Consider the following 21782-nt stretch of genomic DNA (forward strand, 5'->3'; position numbering starts at 1 on the left):
TGTTAAGTAGCTAATTTAAAGTTCAACAGTCGGGACCCATTTAAATCGTGACACTCAAAAACTCTTAGTAATGGGTCCCCACTGTTGAACTTTAAATTAGCTACTTAACAAGAGTTCTAGACCACTAGACTTTATTTTCTTCCTTTTGGTTTTGGCAGTCGGGTTTATTGATTTTTTTTAAATTTAATATTTTATTATTTTAGAAAAGGCTTAGTGTGTATTTTGCCTAAAGGTTGTTTCCATGGCCTGGTAATGGAGCAGTTAGGCAGTTACGATTAAAACATGTTTTTTAGTTTCTTAAACTACCTATAAATTTTGGGTATTATTGTGAAATGTTTTAAATAACAATTAAGTTTTTTTTAATCATATATAGTTTAAGATAAAGCCAAAGAAAGATTTTTTGCCATCAGGAGTTGAGAGAACTTAATGTGAGTGATATATGAATGTTTCCTTAAGGCATTGGTGTCTGCAGGTAGGTGGGGATTTTACATCATCCTTAATATCTTTACTACTATTATAAACGTGAAAGTGAGTAGGTATGTTTGACCTTCACTTTATCTATCACACCTAATGCGCTCAACCAGATCATAATAAAATTGCTTATGGAAATTGGAAATAGTTCCCAGAAAATTATAATAGTTCCCACAGATGCGCGATGCCAGTAATAATATAAATGTGATAGTTTGAATGTTTGTTATGCAATCTTGCACAAAAGGCTGAAAGGATTTCGATAAACATGGCACACAAATAGGTTAAAAGTTGGATAAACATGGAATATTCACAGAATAGCCATAAATAAGATATTTGCAGATGAAAACGCAGAAAACAGCTAGTTTCTCCATAAACTTGCTGCTCCCAAATACCAAATTGTTTTGCAATTTGGCAAAATATTTCTTACAGTAAAATGTGTATAATAAGGTATATATGTAATGTGTATAAAAAAAAATGTTCCTTTGCTATCAGTAACCTCCAAAGCCAAGAAGAGTATCTTGTTCAACAAGAAAATTAATACAATTATAATTTTAATTTCGGTCTAAACATAAAATTATTTGTCCCATTTATTACTTATTTAGTATTAACATAAGCAAAAAAAGGAAAAGTTTATAAATATACTGAGCGGCAAAAAATCTGGCCCTCAAATATATGCAGAATAGGTAGCCGCTGAGTATATTTCATAGGTCACAATTAAGACACAAATAGGTCATTCTAAATCAATGCTTGGTCATTTCTAAACCACATAACTCTTAACTTAGAATGACCCAAACATTTCTTTTTTGGCAAAAAAATAATTTTAGTGATTCTAGTCATAAATAAGAAAAAACAACATGTAGTAGACATCTGTTATCTATAAAATAAACAAAAACACATAATTAATTTCAAATACTCACATATGTTCCACTGATGTTTGCATAAGTGACTGCAATAGCAGTGTTACTAAATTATCATCACGAGTTGCAAGCAAAATTGCAGCTTCCTCTGCAACCCGGGGGTGAAACAACTGAGATTTATTGTTAAGGGTTGATGGTAAAGGTGTGGGAAGCGGCAACACTGGTAATACTGAGAAAACAATAAAATTGTTTTAATGCAACCCTGACTACAAATAATATAAATAAATAAACACTATCAATGAAGAATACTATCTAAATGAAAAAAAAAAAAACTATATTGAAGTCATATAGTTATGGGTGAAAAACGAAATTAACATTTAATAATTGTTTTCTGACAAGCTAAGCATAAACATAAATGATCCATTAATGAAAAATGCCTAACATTTTGGTTATTTCAATAATAAAAAAAATTATACATAACAATAGTAATCTTTTAGACAGTATAGTTTGGGTTTTGATACCCATAAAAAATTTACCAATTACTAATAAAACATTGGTCAAAAACCATGAAAGTACTATATAAATCACTAAATAATCAATCCTTACAGACGAATTGAACGAAAAATCCTAATTTTTAAGAAGATTTAAGGTTAAGTTGGGCAAACTACGATCCCACATACAAAAATTAAAAATACGGTTACATTACTGTACTTACAATCCGTCAAACTGGCTACTCCTGCCAAAGTTGTAATCGGTACACTTGGGATATCCCTCTCATTCATCTTGATTATTAAGTTTGGAGTAAATTATTTTCCCAGTAGCACTAACACTAGCCTAGAAGGTAAAAAGAAAGTCTTTGCTGTCGTACTGTAACACACACCAGGCGATGTTTGCGTAGTCGCTGATGCCATTATCATTTTACTTTCCACATACGTAACACTTTACACAATGAACTTAATTTAATCTCATGGCGATTTATCATGAGGAATGCATTCCACAAATATAACAACAAATCCAAAGATTGTTGTGAAAATGGGGCAGCCGTCAATTTGATGCTTTGTTGTGCGTTGTGCATCAAAACGAAGGTCAGCGCATCTGAACGACACTCCCAGTGCTCCGTAGAAAAAGTCTTGCAAGCGTAAGTGAACTGTTTTCTGCTATATGAAATCGACTTATACTCACTGAAACATTATGTTAATTAATAAAAATATACTTAGATCCGGAAAAATCAAACATTATTCCAACATTTTAGATAATCACGGAATCGTGAACCAATGTTGCCATATTGACTCATATAAAATCAGCATAATGTTGTTAGCGTAGCGTCCCAAATTCTGCAAAGCAGACAATTCATTGAATATACAATCAATCATAATATGTTGATAAATAGCAATAGTTAAAAAATTAAATAAATTTAATTTAGGATAAGTTTAATTTATAAAATAAATATCCAACCAATCCCGCTGATCCGTCAGTGTTTTTAAAAGCCTACTGCTAAACTCGAAGTTCGTGTAGTGCGGTCCCTCTGACACTTATACTATTTTATACGAGAGCGAGAGGGACGGTACAATACGAACTTCGAGTTTCGTAGTAGCCCAGCTGGCCCTATACCACGAAGTAAGTGCAAAACACTAACTTCGTATGTTGCCGTCCCGCTGACACTTATGTTATTTAATACGCGAGTGAAAGGGACAGTGCGATACGAACTTCGATTTGCGAGTTTCGTAGAGTAGCCCCTCTGGTCATACACGATGGATGGAGGATACATCATTCTGTTGTGCACTGTGCAGGTGCAGTCAAATCAAAACCACCCTGCCCTATTACAGATACAGATATTATTAAAATGTATCTTATATAATAAATCTTTGGAAGATTTAGAGCGTTTTCAGATTATTCTATCTGATATCGGTATCGGACGCCGATATGATATCGGGGCAAGCAAAATGTATGAAATGTGCATCGAAAAACATAGTTAGTACTATAGCCTACTATAACTATCGATAACTGCAGGCTTGTTTGTTTATCAGAGGAAGAAAGAAGCGGAATTTTAAAATTTACTTGAATTAAAATATATATGTGAAGATCACTGAAAACAGAGCTTTCAATAAGAAAAAAAAACCGGCTTTAAAAGTGCAATACCGTCAAAAAATATATGAAATGAACAGAAAATCTTTATTTTATTTTGGGTTCACGTTTAAGTCCAAACATATTATTGTATTGAAAGAAAAAATCCACTATATGGCACTATAACCTACGACTTAAATGTGGAGTCGATCTTAACCTAATTTTGATTACAAAAATTGTTGATCTGGGACTTTATTTCAACCTTCACCTTTTATCGATATCGATAAAAAAACGCAAGCATTAAGCATGCTACACTTTTTTAGTCTGTTATGTTGGTGTTATTGTTCTTTGACGTTTGACAGATCTTTGGCGTACATATTGGTAATGGTTTGAGGTTTGCCACGTAAACTCGATTCCATTCGCTAGTATGGGAGTCCCGCCTCTTATGATAAAACGACGTGGTGGTTATATTCTCTTTGGCTGCATGTATACATGAAGTTAAGGTGCGGCCACGTATAAGTCACTCGACGCTCGTTTCCAGCGATAAATCTGGTCACGTGACCCTATTTTGAATTTCCCGCGACAAAAAAGCAGCGTGAAGTGGCCGCCTCGAACAGCAGAGCAGCCTTAAGATGGCTGCTTGTAGGAATGATCCTGATCTTGGAAGCAAATTTGTTAACCTCCTTTAGTGGCAGTCGTGGCAGTGGTACAAATAAAAGAAATTGCAGTGAATAAAACAAAAAATCGGTAAAGTGCGAGTGCGAGCGTCTCGCGCATGAAGGGTTCCGCACCTCCTCCTCCGCACTTCCGCACCTCCTGTTTCAGTAATAGTTTTTTGTAAAAAATCCTAATACAAGCATTTTTGCTGGCGGTACTTTTTGCCCCTGGTTACCAAGGTAGGTAGTCGTCAAGACGAATCAAATGAGACCAAAATCGATGCAGTCGTGTCGTTTTATTACAGAGTTCCTATGGCCAACATCTAACTTCCTTCATCATTAGATCAGCTCTACGTCATAATAATATTGCATTGTAATCGGATTTATACATGCATGCATAATTTCAGCTCAATCGGTTTAAGATATCCACTTCAAATTTAAGTTAAAATATTATTTCCACCCGAACAAACATAACTAGTTACATTACATTACAAGTTAATAAAGTTAAAACATATCACCAAAATGTAAGCACTAGGTGCAAGTTATTTGAATAAAAAAACAATTTTTAATTCTCATCCTCTTTGGCTGTCGCCCTCTCGGAGGCTGAATAGCGCTTCAGACTCTTGCCATGCGGAGCAGCAGAAAAAAAATAGCTGTCAGTTTGGTTCATTCGCGGGAAATTCAGTGGACTTCGTATGTTGTGTAATTAAATAATAAGAAGCTCGACTAGTGTGAATAAATTTTAAACTGTATTATAAACCTTGTAAATAGTGTTAAATACTTATGAATGATTTTTTTTAGTGTAAAAAACAATAGGTAAACTGATTATACGGTGTGGATTTGGCGAGCGCTTTATCAAAGTTGCTTGTTGCGTTGGTTTGTGGTTCATAAATTGCTTTATTAATTTTGCACAAAAACGAATAAACCACACAATGAGACAGTCACTATATTATACTATCGAAGCTTTTATAAAACATCATTATAATCGCAAACTTAAAAGGTAAATATTCAACCGAAATAGCTATTCGTTGCTAGGCGACTCGGTCGCCTTAGCAACGGCTAAAAACGTCTAGCAACCAAAAAACGCAAAAAAAACACGTTTCTTGTATGACGACCCGCTTTAATTTGTAACTTTACTTTATTTTTAGTATTTGTTGTTCTAACGGCCACAGTAATACATACTTAATCTTTGAAAATTTCTAGTGTCTAACTTTTACGGCTTAAGAGATAGTGCCCTGTGACAGACGGACAGACAGACAGACAGACAGACAGCGGAGTCTCAGTAATAGGGTCCCGTTGGCATCCTTTGGGAACGGAACCCTAACAATGTTTTCCGAAATTGAAGAGGTTTTGTTTTCCAGCGACAAAGCTCAACATAAAAAAAACTACAATTTCGGCAAAAATACTGTTATTTTTTTTATTTGTACTACTGCCACGACTGCTACTAAATCAGATTAAGAAATCAGCTTCCAACTATGAACAGTAATTCTCAAGAAACGTAACTGCTAGCAATGAACGCTTCAATTGTAGTAGCATTTACGCAACAAACTAACAGCAATGACAACGTAGCACTCACAGTTCACACCAGGGCTTGTTAACGTTACCAAATTCACACTATAAGTAACGTTAAATAACGGTAAAAATCATAAAAATACCTAGTACCGGTATTAAAATTTAACGTTAATTGATAACTTAACATTATTTAACGTTACCTAATTACCGTTATTTTTACCGGTAAATTTAATTTACATTGTAGGGCTTGTTAACGTTACCCAATGAGGGCTATCGCGAACGAATTCGCCGCTAGAGGCGCTAGTGTAGCGTGAGGTCTCCGAAATGTCAAATCTCATAGTTTTTGGGTGAGCTACGCGGGTTTATTTATAATAAGATTTTTTTTGTGAATATTTTGCATAACCTGAAATTAATTATGGCAATTATGCGTTACGGGGCAATGAATGTCTGTGTTTTGAGACAGTTTTGTCTTTCGGAAACTTTTGTCCTCCCTTTTTTTTCCGAACAAAACGGGACTAAGCAACACTGTGGTTGCTGGATATTTTTATGGTACGGTTTTAAGGTGTTTTAAATATGATTTTAATCTAAACTTTGTTTTAACGCCCGTAATAACAGACTCTGAAAGCCACACTTAAAAACCTCACGCAACAGTGCGCCATCTAGTGAGAAAAAAAACGATAGCCCTCATTCACATTATTATAACGATACCGAAGTAACACTATCGGTAATTTTTGCTATGCTACCGAGTGTTGCCAATTTAGCGCGTGCATACTCGCTCGATAAATGAGGATAATCTGCCATTTAACGTTACCCAAGCTTACCGGTAAATAGTAATATAAATACCGTTAAAATGATTTAACGATACTTTTGAATTAACGTTAATTTAATGAATAGCTGATAACGTTACCATTTTTTTTACCGGTAAAAAGTTGTATAAGTAACGGTAAATCGTTTAACGTTAATTATCATTTAACGTTAAATCGGTTTGACAGTTGGTAACGTTACCACTTTTTAACGGTATTTAAAGCCCTGGTTCACACTCTCTCATAGACAAAGCTTGCCAGCGATTGGTCCGCGTAAGAGTCGGCGCCGCCCCCATGCGACAAGCGAGGGGCGATCTTGATCTTACAATGCGTGGATGGCATTATGCAGAATTACACTAAAATAAATAGGCTTGTTTACGAGTTTATTTTTTTATTGAATGTCTTAAATACAACAATGAAAATAAATAATCTTTTTTATTAGAATGACAGCAGGTGGAGATAAATCACAACATAAAAAGTGTATGCCGACATAAATAATTGGGTATCGGTTTGAACTTCATAAAAATTTAAACAAAACTAGAATAGCGGATTGTACAACAAGAGCATAAAACGAGCCATTTTCCCCGAGCCAGTAAGGCGAGGGTGAATAGAAACGTCGAGGGGAAAAATTGGTTTAAAGCTAGTATTAGACTGCTTTTCACTCCGATTGAGAGGAAATTAAATAGCAACAATGGAAACGATTGTTCACTCAATAGGTACCTTTTATGAATTTTCATGCATTGCTATTTAATTATAAAGTACCAAGTTTTGCTCGGGCTGTCACTCGGTAACAAGCGTTTTCCCAGAGATAAGACCAAGCTAGATCGATTCTTCACCCCCGAAAACCCATCGAAATTGTTGGAGCCGTTTCCGAGATACCCGAAATATATTTACAAGAATTACTCGTATTAGATTATATAGATAGATTTCGATTTATTTATTTATTTTGATTGATTTTTAAACTTTTTTTGTTGCTGCTGACACCAGCAGGGCTACTATGAAACTCGAAACTCGAAGTTCGTGTTGTGCGATCCCTCTCGCTCTCGTATTAAATAGTATGTGTCAGAGGGACCACACGACACGAACTTCAAGTTTCGAGTTTCGTAGTAGCCCTGCTGATAACGAACGCCTTAGACGAAGATTTTAATTTTACTAGTGCATTACTAGAGCATTTTGTAATACTTAATGCATGATATCATCCTTCATACTAGAAAAAAACATATTTTATTTAAGCACATCACGTGAGAGTTACTCCATGTAAAAAATAATCTTAGTTACATGTTGCATAACACTTTCCAGGGTCGCCAAGTATGGTGTTTTAAATATTTATTTACTGGCATATGAAAGGTGAGACCTGTGTTTTTCATATTTGAATGGCTACTCCACCACTCCACACAACACGACGGCATATTTTTTAAATTGATTAGCGTAAAAACACAATCACAAACTTAATCGAAACTTTCTACGGAGCGACTGCACGACTCAAGTTTTTCGGCCGAACTCCCGCCCGCCGCGGTAGGTATTCCGTGGTTTGATTTTTCGGGCTTAATTACGCTTCTAGAGAATTATTATTTGTACATAGGCTTCCAAGACCAAGATCATTCCTGCAAGCAGACATCTTGACGCTGCTGATCGACGCGGCGACTTGACGCTACTTTTTTGAGTCGCGGGCACAGAGTAGCGGGATATTCAAAATCACATTCAAAATGGGGTCACGGGACCTTATAAAGGAGCGGCCACGTGCAGTCGCTCGTCGCTCGTTTGCAGCGATAAATCTGTAGGGCTCATTCATACTATGAAACTCGCAAATCGAATTTCGTATCGCATCGTCCCTTTCACTCGCGTATTAAATGACATAAGCGTCTGCGGGACGGCAAGTGTCAGAGCAGAGGGACCGCACGACACGAACTTCGAGTTTCGTAGTAGCCCTGCTGGTCACGAGCGAGACCCCATTTTTTTTTAATGGTAATATACAAGTTCGGATAGAACGACAATGAGGGCTATCGTTTTTTGTCTCACTAGATGGCGCACTGTTGCGTGAGGTTTTTAAGTATGGTTTTGAAAGTCTATTATTACGGGCGTGGAAACAAAGTTTAGATTAAAATCATATTTAATACACCTTAAAACCGTACCAAATAAATATCGAGCATGCCACAGTGTTGCATAGTCCCCGTTTTGTTCGGAAAAAAGGGAGGACAAAGGTTTCCGAAAGACAAAACTGTCTCAAAACACAGACATTCATTGCCCCGGAACGCATATTTGCCATAATTAATTACAGATATTGAAAAATATTCACAAAATTATTCTAATTCTAAATAAACCCGCGTAGCTCACCCAAAAACTATGAGATTTGACATTTCGGAGACCTCACGCTACACTAGCGCCTCTAGCGGCGAATTCATTCGCGATAGCCCTCATTGTGCCAATGTAAAAGTGAGGAAACTGAGCGGAATTCAATTAAAAAATATAACGGAATTTTGAATTTTGATAGGAAAGTTTAGGATCAGGATCGGGTTTGGTCGGAATAGTTATACGTGAATACAAAGAATATGATGCTATAGTCTAAGCTGTGATGTATCGCCACAGAATAGATAATAGTACAAGTAGTATCGCTGCAAACGAGCGACTGCATGTGGCCGCAACTTTAGTGGAACTAACCCTCTTGTTTCTGACATTTGACTAACAACTGACAAGTTGTGAGTTTTATTATTATGAAGGCAAAAGTCCAAAATAATCTATAATCAAATCAGTCATTATCGTGATCTTATTATTAATCACTCATATTTTATTTGTTTTTACGGTAAGTCGGTTGTGAGAAGTAGTAATTATATTCTCTATATTATTAATTATTTTATATTTCATTGTTTCTTCGCAGTACGCACTTAATAATATATTTTTCTTTTTATTTGTTTCGGCTATAGGTATTTGTCGGCGTTGTGAACTTCAAGATGAATCTTTACGGTTATAGTGGAATTATTTGGTACCTTAAGTATATTGGATTACCATTAGCACTGTGCGCAACAATGTGCAAAGTGTATAATCAAGTAATGCTTAAAAAACGAAGAACCGCATTGAAAGGAAAGGTAAGTTAACTTAACGCCAACCCTTTGGACCCGTTAACTGCATTAGACTTTATGTAGCACTTCTTGGAGTTTCGTACTTTTTGGTGTATATTTTGTAAAGTTCATTTTTTGTTTATTTTTCTTTTATGTGTTACTTGTCATTATTGCTTTGTGTTGTGTGGTTGTGTTTTCAAGTATATCTCAATTTAATCATATTATTTCTTTGTTTGCTTTTTAGTTATTACAGTCCACTCATACATTTCTTAAAATTTCACTCTTTCATTTTTTAAAAACATTTGGACTTACGTTTATGACTTGAAAAGACTACTACCCAGTTAGTAGTTATACATAGGATGAATCACACAATAATTCAAACTTTGAACTGTTATCGATGTAAAAAAATAACAAAATTGAACAGTTTAACTCTTGATTACTACAAGTCATAAATGGTCTGACTAGTTTAATTATTTTTGGAAGATCACATTATTTACTTTGATTAGTTATTGTATTTAACATTTGTGTTACAGGTGGTACTCATAACAGGTGCCAGCTCTGGGATAGGAGAGGCCCTTGCCCATTCCTTCTACGATCAAGGCTGTAAAGTTATCCTGGCTGCAAGGAGGGAGAATGAACTAAACCGGGTGAAAGCTGACCTGCTTGCAAAGAAAAGTGTAAGTAGATATTAGATAGTCAAACTTTTTAAAAACTGGTCAAACTAGTCGAAGACAATATACAGGATGTCCCAGAAGTACCACGTCACAGTGACACCAGAGGTAGGCCAGCTCAAGACAAACCTAACCAACCTAACATGACCCCAGTAAAAGTTGCACGGTTTTCGAGTTATTACCGAAATAAAGATTTTTGGGGATACTCCCCTTTGTCTTGAAATTTTTAGTACCAGCATCGACTTGGAAAGCTCTTAATAACAGTTTTTTATGTGTATCGAATTGTGAATAGTTACTTCAGAAGTGCAGTGTGTTATTTTGTCAGTAACTACCGTAAAATGCTGAAAAAATCTTGATTTAAGTTATCTCAAAAACATGAATTTCAACTTTAACCATGTGCCATGAAAAAAAAATTACTAGAAACGAAACAAATAAATAATGTCAATAAATTATGCATGTTATGCAGATTCAGAAATGGTATAACACATGTATCTTACTGCAAGAACATTAGACATTCCTATCACTTTAGCGAAGCCCTATCAAACCAACTTAAAACTTGAACTCCGAAAGCAGTCCCTGCTAAGTGGTATAAAAATGCTGTGTACAGCAATGGCTCATCTATTATCTGATACAATTATTTTGCCTTGGCCTACCTCTGGTGTCACTGTGACGTGGTACTTCTGGGACACCCTGTATACTTTTGCTGCTGTCAGGAGTCATTGGCAGTAGTGGTTGCTAACCTAAAGCAACCGGTTGCCAAAAACAAAAAAAGTTGAAGTTGAAGATGATAGTCAAACTAGTGGTAAATCATCTACAGTATGTGTGTAAACTGTTTAGTGCCCATAATATTTTAAAGTACAATTATAGTAGACAGAAAGTAATACAACCTTAAACTTCTTTCTAATCAGGGATCTCTTCCTGTTAACATGGTAATGTATGAGAGGAATATTCACAAGGATAGGCAGCAGTCAAATTATATGCTGTAAATATTACATACTTACAAGATATGCGCAAAAAACAATACCTCTCCTTGCAGTCCGGTAAAAAGTAATCAATAATAACAAAAAGCATGCTCTTGTTTTAATGCCAGATACTTAGGTACCAATACTAAATAAGAATAGTCTTTTTATATTTAGATAGATGTGTGCAATGAAAAAATTAAATTTCCAAGTCAATGTAATAAAAGATACTATCAATAAAAAGGGTGTTTCTATACAAATTGCCAGGTATTCAAAACCTTAATCTTTATTTCATTTATAAGTACTTGTTTTGTGTTATATCACGTTTTTTTTTTGCAGAAAATTACAACTTTAGAGCCTGTAGTGCTATGTTTGGATCTTGCCGATCTTGACAGTTTGGAAGGCTTTGTGGAGAAGGTTTATGATGCTTGTGGCCATGTCGACATCCTCATAAACAATGGAGGGGTGTCTCACCGAGACTCCATATTATTCACTAAGATAGAAGTGGATAAGCAAATAATGTACATCAATTATTTTGGCCCTGTATGCCTTACAAAAGGTATGGCTGAATATTTTTCTATAATATTCTTTAAATGTGCTACTTAAAGTGGTGTTCCTCTCTTGTTATAAGATCTCTTGAAACAGTTAAGGATAATTGTAATCTCTTTTTATTTGTAGCTATTTTACCGAAAATGGTAGAACGAAAAAGTGGGCACATTGTATTGATGAGCTCAGTACAAGGACTCATTGCAATACCTGACCGTTCAGCATATGCAGCATCTAAGTTTGCACTCCAGGCATTTGGTGATGCTTTGCGTTCTGAAATGCATCAACACAATATCAATGTATCGGTTGTAAGTCCAGGATATGTGAAAACAGCAGTATCTTTGAATGCTTTAACCGGCAGTGGTAGCAAGCATGGAGGTAAGGCAACATTCATTGTTCTGATTCTGAAATAAGCATTTCAGAAAGTTTCATCTATTTTGCTGATATAATTAATGACCCTAGAAGTTTGAGGCCATTTTGGTAGGTTTTTATGTTTATGTAATGTCCTAGTAATACAATGCTTTTATGCAGGCAATGCAACTTCTTTCTAATAAATATGCCATTATTCTTTATGCTCTGACAAAAGAATCCTACTTTTCCAGATAGTCTAATTTGAAGAGGTGCAGGGTTCATTTTCAGGGTTCCTTAGTCAACTAGGAACCCTTATAGTTTCGCCATGTCTGTCCGTCTGTCTGCGGCTAAGCTCAGAGAGCGTTAAGTATCAGAAATCTGTAATTTGGCATGAATATACATATCAATATCAGTCACGCCAACAAAGTAGTAAAATCACAAAAACAAAAAAAAAAATTCTTAGGGTATCTAAGGGTACCTAGTATGGGGTATCGTTGGATCGATAGGTCTTTTAAAACCATTTTTCGATTCAGTGATCTGTTTGCAAAATATTCAACTTTAAAGTGCGAATTTTCATTAAAATCGAGCGTCCCCCCCTCTAAAATTTAAACTATTGGGTAGAAAAATTGAAAAATTTAGGATGGTATAAGTACGAGTATATTTAATTTACAAGGAAAACTATAACGGCTAAGATTGCTTGAGATTTATTAGCTATGGAACCCTATCTTAGGCGTGTCCGACACGTTCTTGGCCGGTTTTTATTTCTTCCTTATTTTAATGGGGCCTAAGCAAAGCATTGCATTGCCTTTTGATCTACACTGTCCCATTATAGGTAATTGGAATTATACAGATAAAAATAAAGAAGATGCTACTACTGATTGATGGTAGGTACAGATTGATGGAACCAAATAAATCTTTCTTTTTTGCTTTAAGATTTAGGGAAATAAATAATTAAATATAAGAATATAGCACAGATCCTTATGCCTAAGCTTACGAAAGTTTACTTGGCGACTGTATCATTATTGCATAGCTAGGGAAAAATTGTAATACTACTTACATTTTTTTTTTCAGTGATGGATAAGACAACTGAGGAAGGCTTCTCGGCTGAATATGTCGCTGATAAAACTCTGGACATGGTAGTCAAAAAAGACAATGACTTGGTGATTAGTCAGTTCTTGCCAAAACTGGCTATATTTTTGAGGCATAATTCACCATCACTTTTCTATTCACTTATGTATAAAAGAGCAAAAGTAACCAGTCTTCCATAGCTTTACAGTGGATTTAAGTACACAACCATACCCAAAGAGATATTCACAAGGTTGAATGAGGCAGTGATTTTTATCACTGATTAATATCAAACTTAATTTTTTTAAATAAAACTTACTGATTCTTGGGGAATACCTACCTAAGGGCTTACGTTAGCAGGTGCGGGTGCAGGTGAAAACCGCGTCAGCTAGCGTAGGCCCTATTAGTGTGCTATCCTCATAGGGTAGGGTGTGTTCATGGTTTTCGTTACATAACGTTTGTGGGCATCCTTCCGATTTAATTAATGGGTCTATTTATTAGTTTTTTTTTTAAATATTTTTTTAAAGCCTGCATTTAGTTCTCAGCCCTGATCAAATTAAAAGCTTTCGTAACAAACTGGAATGCATTAAAGGCTGGATGAATGTAGACGCGAGGGAAGAGGTTGGGGCACATTACACTTAGTATTGTCATTAATGGGACAAGGAATCTATTTATTTCTCGTAGCATAAGGGTAAGGGCATCATCATCATCATGTCAGCCGAAAGCGTCCACTGCTGGACATAGGCAGGCCTCTCCACTCAGACCGGTCTTGTGCTTTCCGCATCCACCGCGATCCTGCATAGCATATTTATAATGAAATCACTTGGTTTAATGTATGGTACTATAAAATCAATCCAGCTGTTTTATTAATGGACCTGAAAATGAGAATGTTAGGGGATATTATTTAGGTCTATCAAAAGCTGCAGGAATGTTGGATCAGCCTTTTGGTGACCAGTTAATGTTATCACTGATTCTAATGGCCTAATGTTTAGCAGGTCTTAAAAGATTACAATGGTCTAAGATATGAATTCGGGTGAGTTTGCACCCATAATTATGAACTCAACAAACTTTTTTTTTAAGTACCACACTCATGATTAACAATTTATTAGGTGCCAACCAAAAGTATGAAAAACATACAACAGTAACTATTTGGTTGCCTTTTTTTCCAAGCATAACTACTGAATTGGCAGACATAGGTCGATACTAGTAAACTTCACCCATTTGTGTAATAATAATATCCCACTAATATTATAAATGCGAAAGTTAAGTCTGTTACTTCATCTCATCTATACCTAAACCACTGAACTGATTTAGATGAAATTCGGTATACAGATAGTTTGGAGTCCCGGAGAAGGTCATAGGATAGTTTTATCGGGATAGCGATATACGGACTCAGCGCGTACAGAGTCGCGGGTAACGGCTAGTGTCAATATAAGCATTACTTCATTGTGAATGTGATGATAATAGGGTTGTCTGCAAGAACTTTGAATGGCAGTGTACAACTTGCAATATATTTCTTATTATGCTATCTAATATAATATATAAAAACTCATTTGAAAGGGCTCAACAATCTTTATGACATTTTTTGTGTATTCAGTAGGTTTGAGAATAGGATGTAAATTATTTTTCATACTTCTATGCGGACGGAGTCGCAGGCAACAGCTAGTAATTGATATAAAATACTTGTTTGCCATGAAACAGATGGGTGTACCATCAGCCAAATATGTGGTCTACCACCCTAAAGCTGATAATCGTTTGCATGTCATAAAACAATAATGCCAATAGACGTGTCTGTCAACTTGAAAGTTCGACTATAGCGACATATTCATTTGATAGGAATTTGTTGAAAAATTGGTAGACCACTTATTTGGCTGATGGTACCTATAGGTTGTTATCCTGTACTATGACTTAATGTTAAATATGATGGCAAATAAAACAATATCTCTGTAACATATTTTATTTTTTCGGTCATTTTAATGCCAACAATATTATTAATTAGATTTCATCCAAGTTCACTGAAATCTAGTTATTTACATTAAAGAAAATAAATCTTTTGTACTGGCTTTTAATTTTTCTAAAACTATATTATCATTTTTACACTCTGCTTCCTACTTTAACATTATATTTGATACAATAATCACTAGTAAGCTTGAAATATTACCTACCTACTTCATAATTGAGAACAATAATATAATCCTATTTTTAATCATAAACTGGCATAGAGCTGTGCTTTACCTGCCACGCTCAAAGGCGTCAATTAATATTTGTCAACAGTGAAGATTTTCAAAATACTTCTTTTTTTTTAAATAGAATGAGAACAGTTCATTAACATTACTTGACGTCTCTTGGCATGGTGGAATAGAAGCTGAATCATTTATTTGAATGTCTGATATAGTCTCCACAGGCAAACAGAAGCAGCAGCCAGTGCTACTGAGCTATGTAAATATATCTTTCGTCTATTATCTGTACGCACAAGTACTACAGGTGATGCTGACGTTAAGTCGCTCAGTACAGGTAAAGTAGACAAATGACGACGGTTCTTCTCTTCTTGGTACTTGCAGCACGGGTCCCATTGCCATGAGAGAGTGTAACAACCAGCACATAGAATGGATGCTATTCCAAATGGAGTACAAGCTAAAGAACTCCATGTCAAACCTGGAATATTAAATTGCTCAATTACCGCACTTATACAATAGACACACGTAATACATATTAATTTGCGTACAAAAATAGTTAAGATATATACCAGAGGCGACACCACAAAGACCACTGTAGACGGATATTTTATGCAATAGGTTGCCTACGTAAATCCATCTTGCAGTCTCTTCGCCAAGCGACTCTGGCTCTATTACTATAACGCTCACGCCGGCCTCAAGTGCTCTTTCCAATTCCATTTCAAATTTGATGTGTGCATTTTCACTGTCGTAAACTTCTCGTATGATTGCGACACTCGATGGCTTTAAATCGCTGTAAAACAAGGTTCACAACTTAATTTATGCAGTGTTATTATTAAATACCTATTTGTTTCACGAATCGCTATTAAGATACCGAAAATCGAAATTCCGAGCTACTTTTATTTACAATTACGAACCTGTCACTTTCGTTACCCGCCATGTTAACTATAGACAAAGGACTTTGTTAGTGTCAATGTTTCACCGGTAAGTGACATTTAGAATTGCTAAAATAACCGGGCTAGCTCTATGCTAGCTACTACGAAACTCGAAACTGGAAGTTCGTATCGTACCGTCCCTCTCGCTCTCGTATTATACAGTATAAGTGTCAGAGGGACCGCACGGCACGAACTTCGAGTTTCTAGTTTCGTAGTAGCCCTTAAGTTATTGTTGCATTCTTCATGCTCTATGGGAAAATGCCTGCTTCACACTAACAAAGTTTTTGTGCTTTTTCCGCACAGTTGCGATGTCTCCACTTCAGTTTGCAGGCGCTTGAACTGTAAATTAAATTTCTTGATGAAGACATTAGTAAATCTGTGATATTTGTGACAGCAAATGAAACGTAGAATTGTACACCACCTAGCGTTCTATAGCTGTATTTCATATACCAGATCTGATATAAAAAAAGAGTCGATCCCACTTTATCTCATTTATACCATGCCAAAATATCTAAGAAAATGTGGTAGTATCATCGTGACTTGCTAACATTGAACTCTCGAAGAATTTAAATTAAAGTTTTATACATGCATCATGTCATGCTCGTTTTTCCACTCAATACTAGATGGCGCTAAAATAGCTGTCGATTATTTTGATTATTTCCGACTAGCCGCTTTAACTGAACTGCCCATCTTATATCTTATGCCCATGCAACTTTTGATTTATAAAACGACAGCAGTTTACTTACACGATTCTTGTTAGCATGGCAACGCAATAAAAAAATGTCAGAGTTTGGCCTGCAAAAGGTTATGGGCTCAGTAACAATTTGAAAAGACAAGGAATAGGATAGGATAGGATAGGATAGGATAGGACAGGATAGTATAGAATAGGATAGAATAGGACAGTAGGATTAATACTCGTAGAATAGGATATTTAAGAAAACATATTTGAGTTTACCGTAGCACAGTAAAAAAAAAGCGGCCTCAGAATCAAACTGAAGACGGAATAATTTAAGTGAAAGGATATGGAAATCCAAGAAAGAAAGAGTGGACTCGGAGAGTAGACGGAAGCTGGTGGGTTTAGGAAGAATGTAGAAAATGCAGACTTGTTGCCGGACCACCAATGGTATTATATTAAAGGAGTAAAACTTATTAAATTACCTATAATTCTGATTGATAAAATCATTGTTTGCCACAAAAAACTTAAATATGTTAGATAATAAGTTTCAGAGATGGCAGTTTCCTACGATATCCTATTTCAACGGTTGTACCTATGCATTTTGGTGCTAACATGGTTAGTGTCCAACCAAGCCCTATATTATTGAAGACTAAGGGGCTGTTTCACCATCTAATGATTAGTGTTAACTGACGGTTAAATTTGATGCTGTCTCTATTTTTTTTGTTCGAATAGACGGAGACAGCATCACATTTAACCGCCAGTTAACACTAATCAATGGATGGTGAAACAGCCCCTTAAGCGTCCAGATTCCGACGACTTGGATTCGTGGAAGGGTTGGGAGACCATCGAGCTGTGAAAAGACCGTACCTACTAGAGACGACAGTGTGCATGTAGATCGGTTGATCGTTCCAGGTACCTACCGCTGGAGGCACGAGGTCTAGAAAGAACTATCAGATTTTGAAGTCAGTGGCTGGCGAAAGCTGGCCCAAGATCACCTGGCATGGCAAAGTTTGGTATTGGAGGCTAGCTAGTAATTAATTAATTACTTACCTATCTAGTAGCTTAGCTAAATCTTGTTTAAGTAGCAGGACAGAATAACTAATGGTCAGTTCAGAGTATTGGCGAGTCTATTACCTAGTTGCTGTTCATTGTGTGAGGGTCGAGTAGAAACTTTAAACAAGTGAATATCTATTCCACGCGGAAGAAGTTGCGAACATTTGTGGGTAGGTGACGGGCTGTTGTTTTGTTTACTGTATTCCATTCACCTACATAAGTAGTTTTTTATACATTACCTATTGTATTAATTGTAAGCTGTTGCTGGTCAATGTTGCGCTGCCTATACAATAATGCTTGAATACACGATGACAACCCCGAAAAGGTGTTAAAATATATCCATTGCTATAAAGTCGTAACGAGGGCCAGCTGTAGCAAATTAGGTACGAAAAAAGTTTGCTTGTTTTAGTTAGACCTTGTTTAATGGGATGGCACAGCAAAAATCGCACCGGATAACAAGAGCCTTCGGCATACCAAAACTCAAAAATATTTATTAAAACATACTGAACTTATAACTGGCTCTTAAGCGCTGTTTTTGTACCTAAAGAGTCATTTAGAAAATATTTTCCTCCACTTACAACTGTCGCCCACTACAGCCGTTCTAAAATCCGCTTGCCTGATTAGGTAAAGGTGAATGTTGCAAACTAAGCTCGTAAGGAGCAACGAAAAAGCAACAAGTCGGACTTTTGTATTTTTGACTTTATGCTTGCTGTGCTAAGGCTTGTATTCATTTGATATGTGCGTGTCGTATACGGTTTTGTTGACGTCTGGTACGCAATCGCGTTTAATACTTTTCTACGTAAAAGGCATGTGTGGGTGCAAGGCTGACCTTATAGGCGCAACCCACAGGCTACGCTGAACATTTATATAATTTCCCGACAGCCCACGCGTAACGCTCTAACGCTAGTATCGTCATTATAATTGTTATTCCTAGAGTAATGCCCAGTCCATATTGATTTGATTAATGAAAATAAGGTATAGAATAAATAATCCTTTTTGACGCCATATTAACGTCTATCTGTCTGTTTGTAGCATCGTAGCTCTCAAACGGATGAAATGATTTCGATACGGTTTATTTTTACATGAAAGCGAGTTTCCTTGCCGTTTTTCTTATTTATTTTTGATAAAAATAGGTTCAGCCGTTTTTGAGACATTGAACTTTGATTGAATTTTCTATGATGACAGCGTTAGGCTGCGGCTCCACTGAGGCGGAGACGAGCGGAACGGAGAGGAGACGTGTAGGGAGGATCGACCAATTCCCTACCTACACGTCTAATGATAAGTAATGAGGCGGAGACAAGATGTGAATTCAACTGATATGATTGGTCGATCCCTACACGTCTCCTCTCCGCTCCGCTCGTTTCAACCTCACTGGAGCCGCAGCCTTATAGGTCATTAGCTTTTGCCCGCGGCTTCGCCCGCGTGGAATTCGGTTATCGCACGCTGTTCCCTCGGGATCAGGGCATTTTTCCGGGATAAAAAGTAGCCTGTCACTTTCTGGCCCATATACTATCTCTATGCCAAAAATCACGTCGACCCGTCGCTCCGTTTCGACGTAAAAGACGGACAAAGATACAAACACACACGCTTTTGCATTTATTCGTAAAAAAAAAATTCGCTTCGAATTATTCGTAAAAAAATTTTTTAATCCGCTTTACCTACTCTTGTTTACTGTATTCGCAGCTGCATCAGAAAGTAAGAATCAGTAAATAAAAAATAGTTTGAATTCAAATTTGAATTGAATATATGTATATGGAAACCTGCACAAACCTGCGAAGCAATTCAATGGTGCGTGTGAAGTTCCCAATCCGCACTGGGCCCGCGTGGGAACTATAGCCCAAGCCCTCTTGTTCTGAGAGGAGGCCTGTGCCCAGCAGTGGGACGTATATAGGCTGGGATGATGATGGGATGATGATATGTATAAATATAATACCTAGGTACAAACATTCCTACTTATTAGCTAACTAGGTATATAGGAAGTACTTACCTATTGAACTTTATTATGCCAAAGTCGGCTGGCATGCTAGGCAGGTTTCTAGATCTTGATAATAATGTAATCGAGACAATAAGCACGAATATGTAAGTACAATGTGGAAATTCTTCGAGTTTCAGTCACAGCTGGAGCGCTGAAGAAGAATATTTCAGCAATTGGTGGCATCGTTGTTATTTTAAACTCTTTGTATATTGAATTTAGTCCCCATTAAAACATGTGTTATTTTGTTTGTTCACTTGGCTAAATAGAAAACTAATTTGTGCTTATTTCGGTCGAACTATATACATACATCAACTAGCTTCCGCAGGTAAGTGTGCGAGACAGTTCGGTGTCGCAAGAAAGAGAGCGGTGTCAGGCCCAATATTTTCAGGTGTGAACATTTGCTTACCTTTTGTTCGATAGAATTGTTCTGTAAAATAACGGTCTGTATTATTGTCTACCTATATTACACAGACAATTATTATTAATTATTATTATTAATTACTCAGTGTAATCTTGGCCCTAAGAGTTAATTATAGATATTTCAATAAACTAGAAATTTTTAAGATTATAACTAATTATTAGTACCAATTTATTACTCTCGTAGAACAATCCAACTAACTAGCTACAAAGTAGGTAGAGTTTATTTAGCATTAATTACTTAGGAGTTTAGGTAATATCTGGGTGAGTAGGTAGGTACTAGGTCTAAAATATATTTTGTTCAGTGCAAATATCTTATTTTCACTGAATATGATAAATACTTTCAATGCTCTACTTATTGTTCTGTAGTGACTGTCCTAGTGCCTTCAATGATTCTCAGCATTAATCAGATAAATGATTAATATAAATTTATTGATCGTGGCTTCCGGGCTCGTGGCTAAAAAATAATAGCGATAATTGTATTATTGACTAATACGGAGCTCAATATTTTAGACTATCGGGGTAATTACTAATTTTATGAATAATATGAATAAAATATGTCGTCTCGTGATCATGGCGCATGCAAGTCGAGCTTCTCTAAAATCAAGGTAGTTTATAAAATTACTACGGAGCTTCTAATGTGTGGCCCGGCCCGATAATGTCCATAACACAAGTAGTCAATTTCTTTATTTATTTTGCTTACTTATATATTATTAATACCTAATAAGTTTCTGGTTTCGGTATAAATTACGTTTGTGGTCCCATCGTGATCTTAAACTCAAGCAATAGGTAGTGGAGTTATTTTGTGTTGGATTTTAGAGTCATTTTAACTTTAAACGAGAAAATATCCGAAACAGTTCCAACGATTTAGATAAAATTTATTAGCTCTATGGGGCTTTTTAAGGGCGAACAATGGAGCTAGGGTCGACTTGTTTCTGGAGCGCGAGTTTCCAACTTTAGCCAGAGTGAAGCTCGGTCGCCCAGGGACTTATTTAACAAATTTTCATTATTTATCATAAAAAATGTTAATACAAATATTTAATTCTCAAGTTCGTTACTAAAATTTGCCAAAGCTTCATAAAGTTCGCTGAATGGACATTTAAATAAAAATAATATTGTGCAATTCATAACTTAACCTTGTCATCGAAACAAAATACCTAAAAACCTGTGGGCGTTTTTCAAACCTATATAACATATGGAAAGCGCCCACAGTTTTGTGATAACAAGTTTTTGGAGGCGGTTCCCTATGACCCCACCATTGAATCGCGTGTGAAGAAGATAAACCATGTTATAATTAAAAGATATGACAAACTATAGGCCAGATCAAATGTTTTTAGTTTCATCACTATATTCATTTAAAATTTCAACAAATGTAGCTAAGCGCTCGAGCATTCTTCTAGTTAGGTACTTAGTTGTAAGCAACCTGAGATATGTATGCATAGGAAAAATTCGTGTTTAGATTCCTGTCCAGCGGTGGTGTAGGGGTTATAGCACGCAGCACGGATTGCTGAGGATCTGGGTTCAATTCCCAGCGCTGGTCT

The 21782-nt window shown here is 36.1% G+C and overlaps 3 protein-coding genes across 4 annotated transcripts in view; 1 reads left to right on the plus strand and 2 right to left on the minus strand.

Annotated features, from left to right (window-relative positions):
• Window positions 1–2619, minus strand: part of Nipped-B (Nipped-B cohesin loading factor) — a 21741-nt gene extending 19122 nt beyond the window's left edge. The window contains exons 1-3 of the mRNA XM_074087884.1: window positions 2511–2619; window positions 2044–2162; window positions 1389–1557 (exon numbers count right to left, since the gene is read on the minus strand). Coding sequence (XP_073943985.1) covers window positions 1389–1557; window positions 2044–2110 — 236 coding nt within the window. The 5' untranslated portion in view covers window positions 2111–2162; window positions 2511–2619. The remainder of the gene's footprint in view (window positions 1–1388; window positions 1558–2043; window positions 2163–2510) is intronic.
• Window positions 2380–15065, plus strand: LOC141428124 (dehydrogenase/reductase SDR family protein 7-like). Of its 2 annotated transcripts, none has more exons than XM_074087890.1 (6): window positions 2380–2466; window positions 9285–9446; window positions 9953–10096; window positions 11389–11608; window positions 11728–11973; window positions 13018–15065. In XM_074087890.1, exons 2-6 carry the CDS (start codon window positions 9312–9314, stop codon window positions 13212–13214), a joined length of 942 nt encoding a protein of 313 aa, XP_073943991.1. In that variant the 5' UTR covers window positions 2380–2466; window positions 9285–9311; the 3' UTR covers window positions 13215–15065. The 2 variants fall into 2 exon arrangements, with proteins under 2 accessions (XP_073943991.1, XP_073943990.1); XM_074087889.1 differs by lacking the exon at window positions 2380–2466 and adding an exon at window positions 9020–9163.
• The window catches only part of Pmi (Transmembrane protein Pmi), a 31897-nt gene continuing 25069 nt past the window's right edge, over window positions 14955–21782 (minus strand). The window contains exons 2-4 of the mRNA XM_074087891.1: window positions 16103–16459; window positions 15758–15978; window positions 14955–15666 (exon numbers count right to left, since the gene is read on the minus strand). Coding sequence (XP_073943992.1) covers window positions 15386–15666; window positions 15758–15978; window positions 16103–16125 — 525 coding nt within the window. The 5' untranslated portion in view covers window positions 16126–16459 and the 3' untranslated portion in view covers window positions 14955–15385. The remainder of the gene's footprint in view (window positions 15667–15757; window positions 15979–16102; window positions 16460–21782) is intronic.

The sequence above is a fragment of the Choristoneura fumiferana genome, chromosome 5 (assembly GCF_025370935.1).
Source record: "Choristoneura fumiferana chromosome 5, NRCan_CFum_1, whole genome shotgun sequence".
Taxonomy (NCBI): Eukaryota; Metazoa; Arthropoda; class Insecta; order Lepidoptera; family Tortricidae; genus Choristoneura; species Choristoneura fumiferana.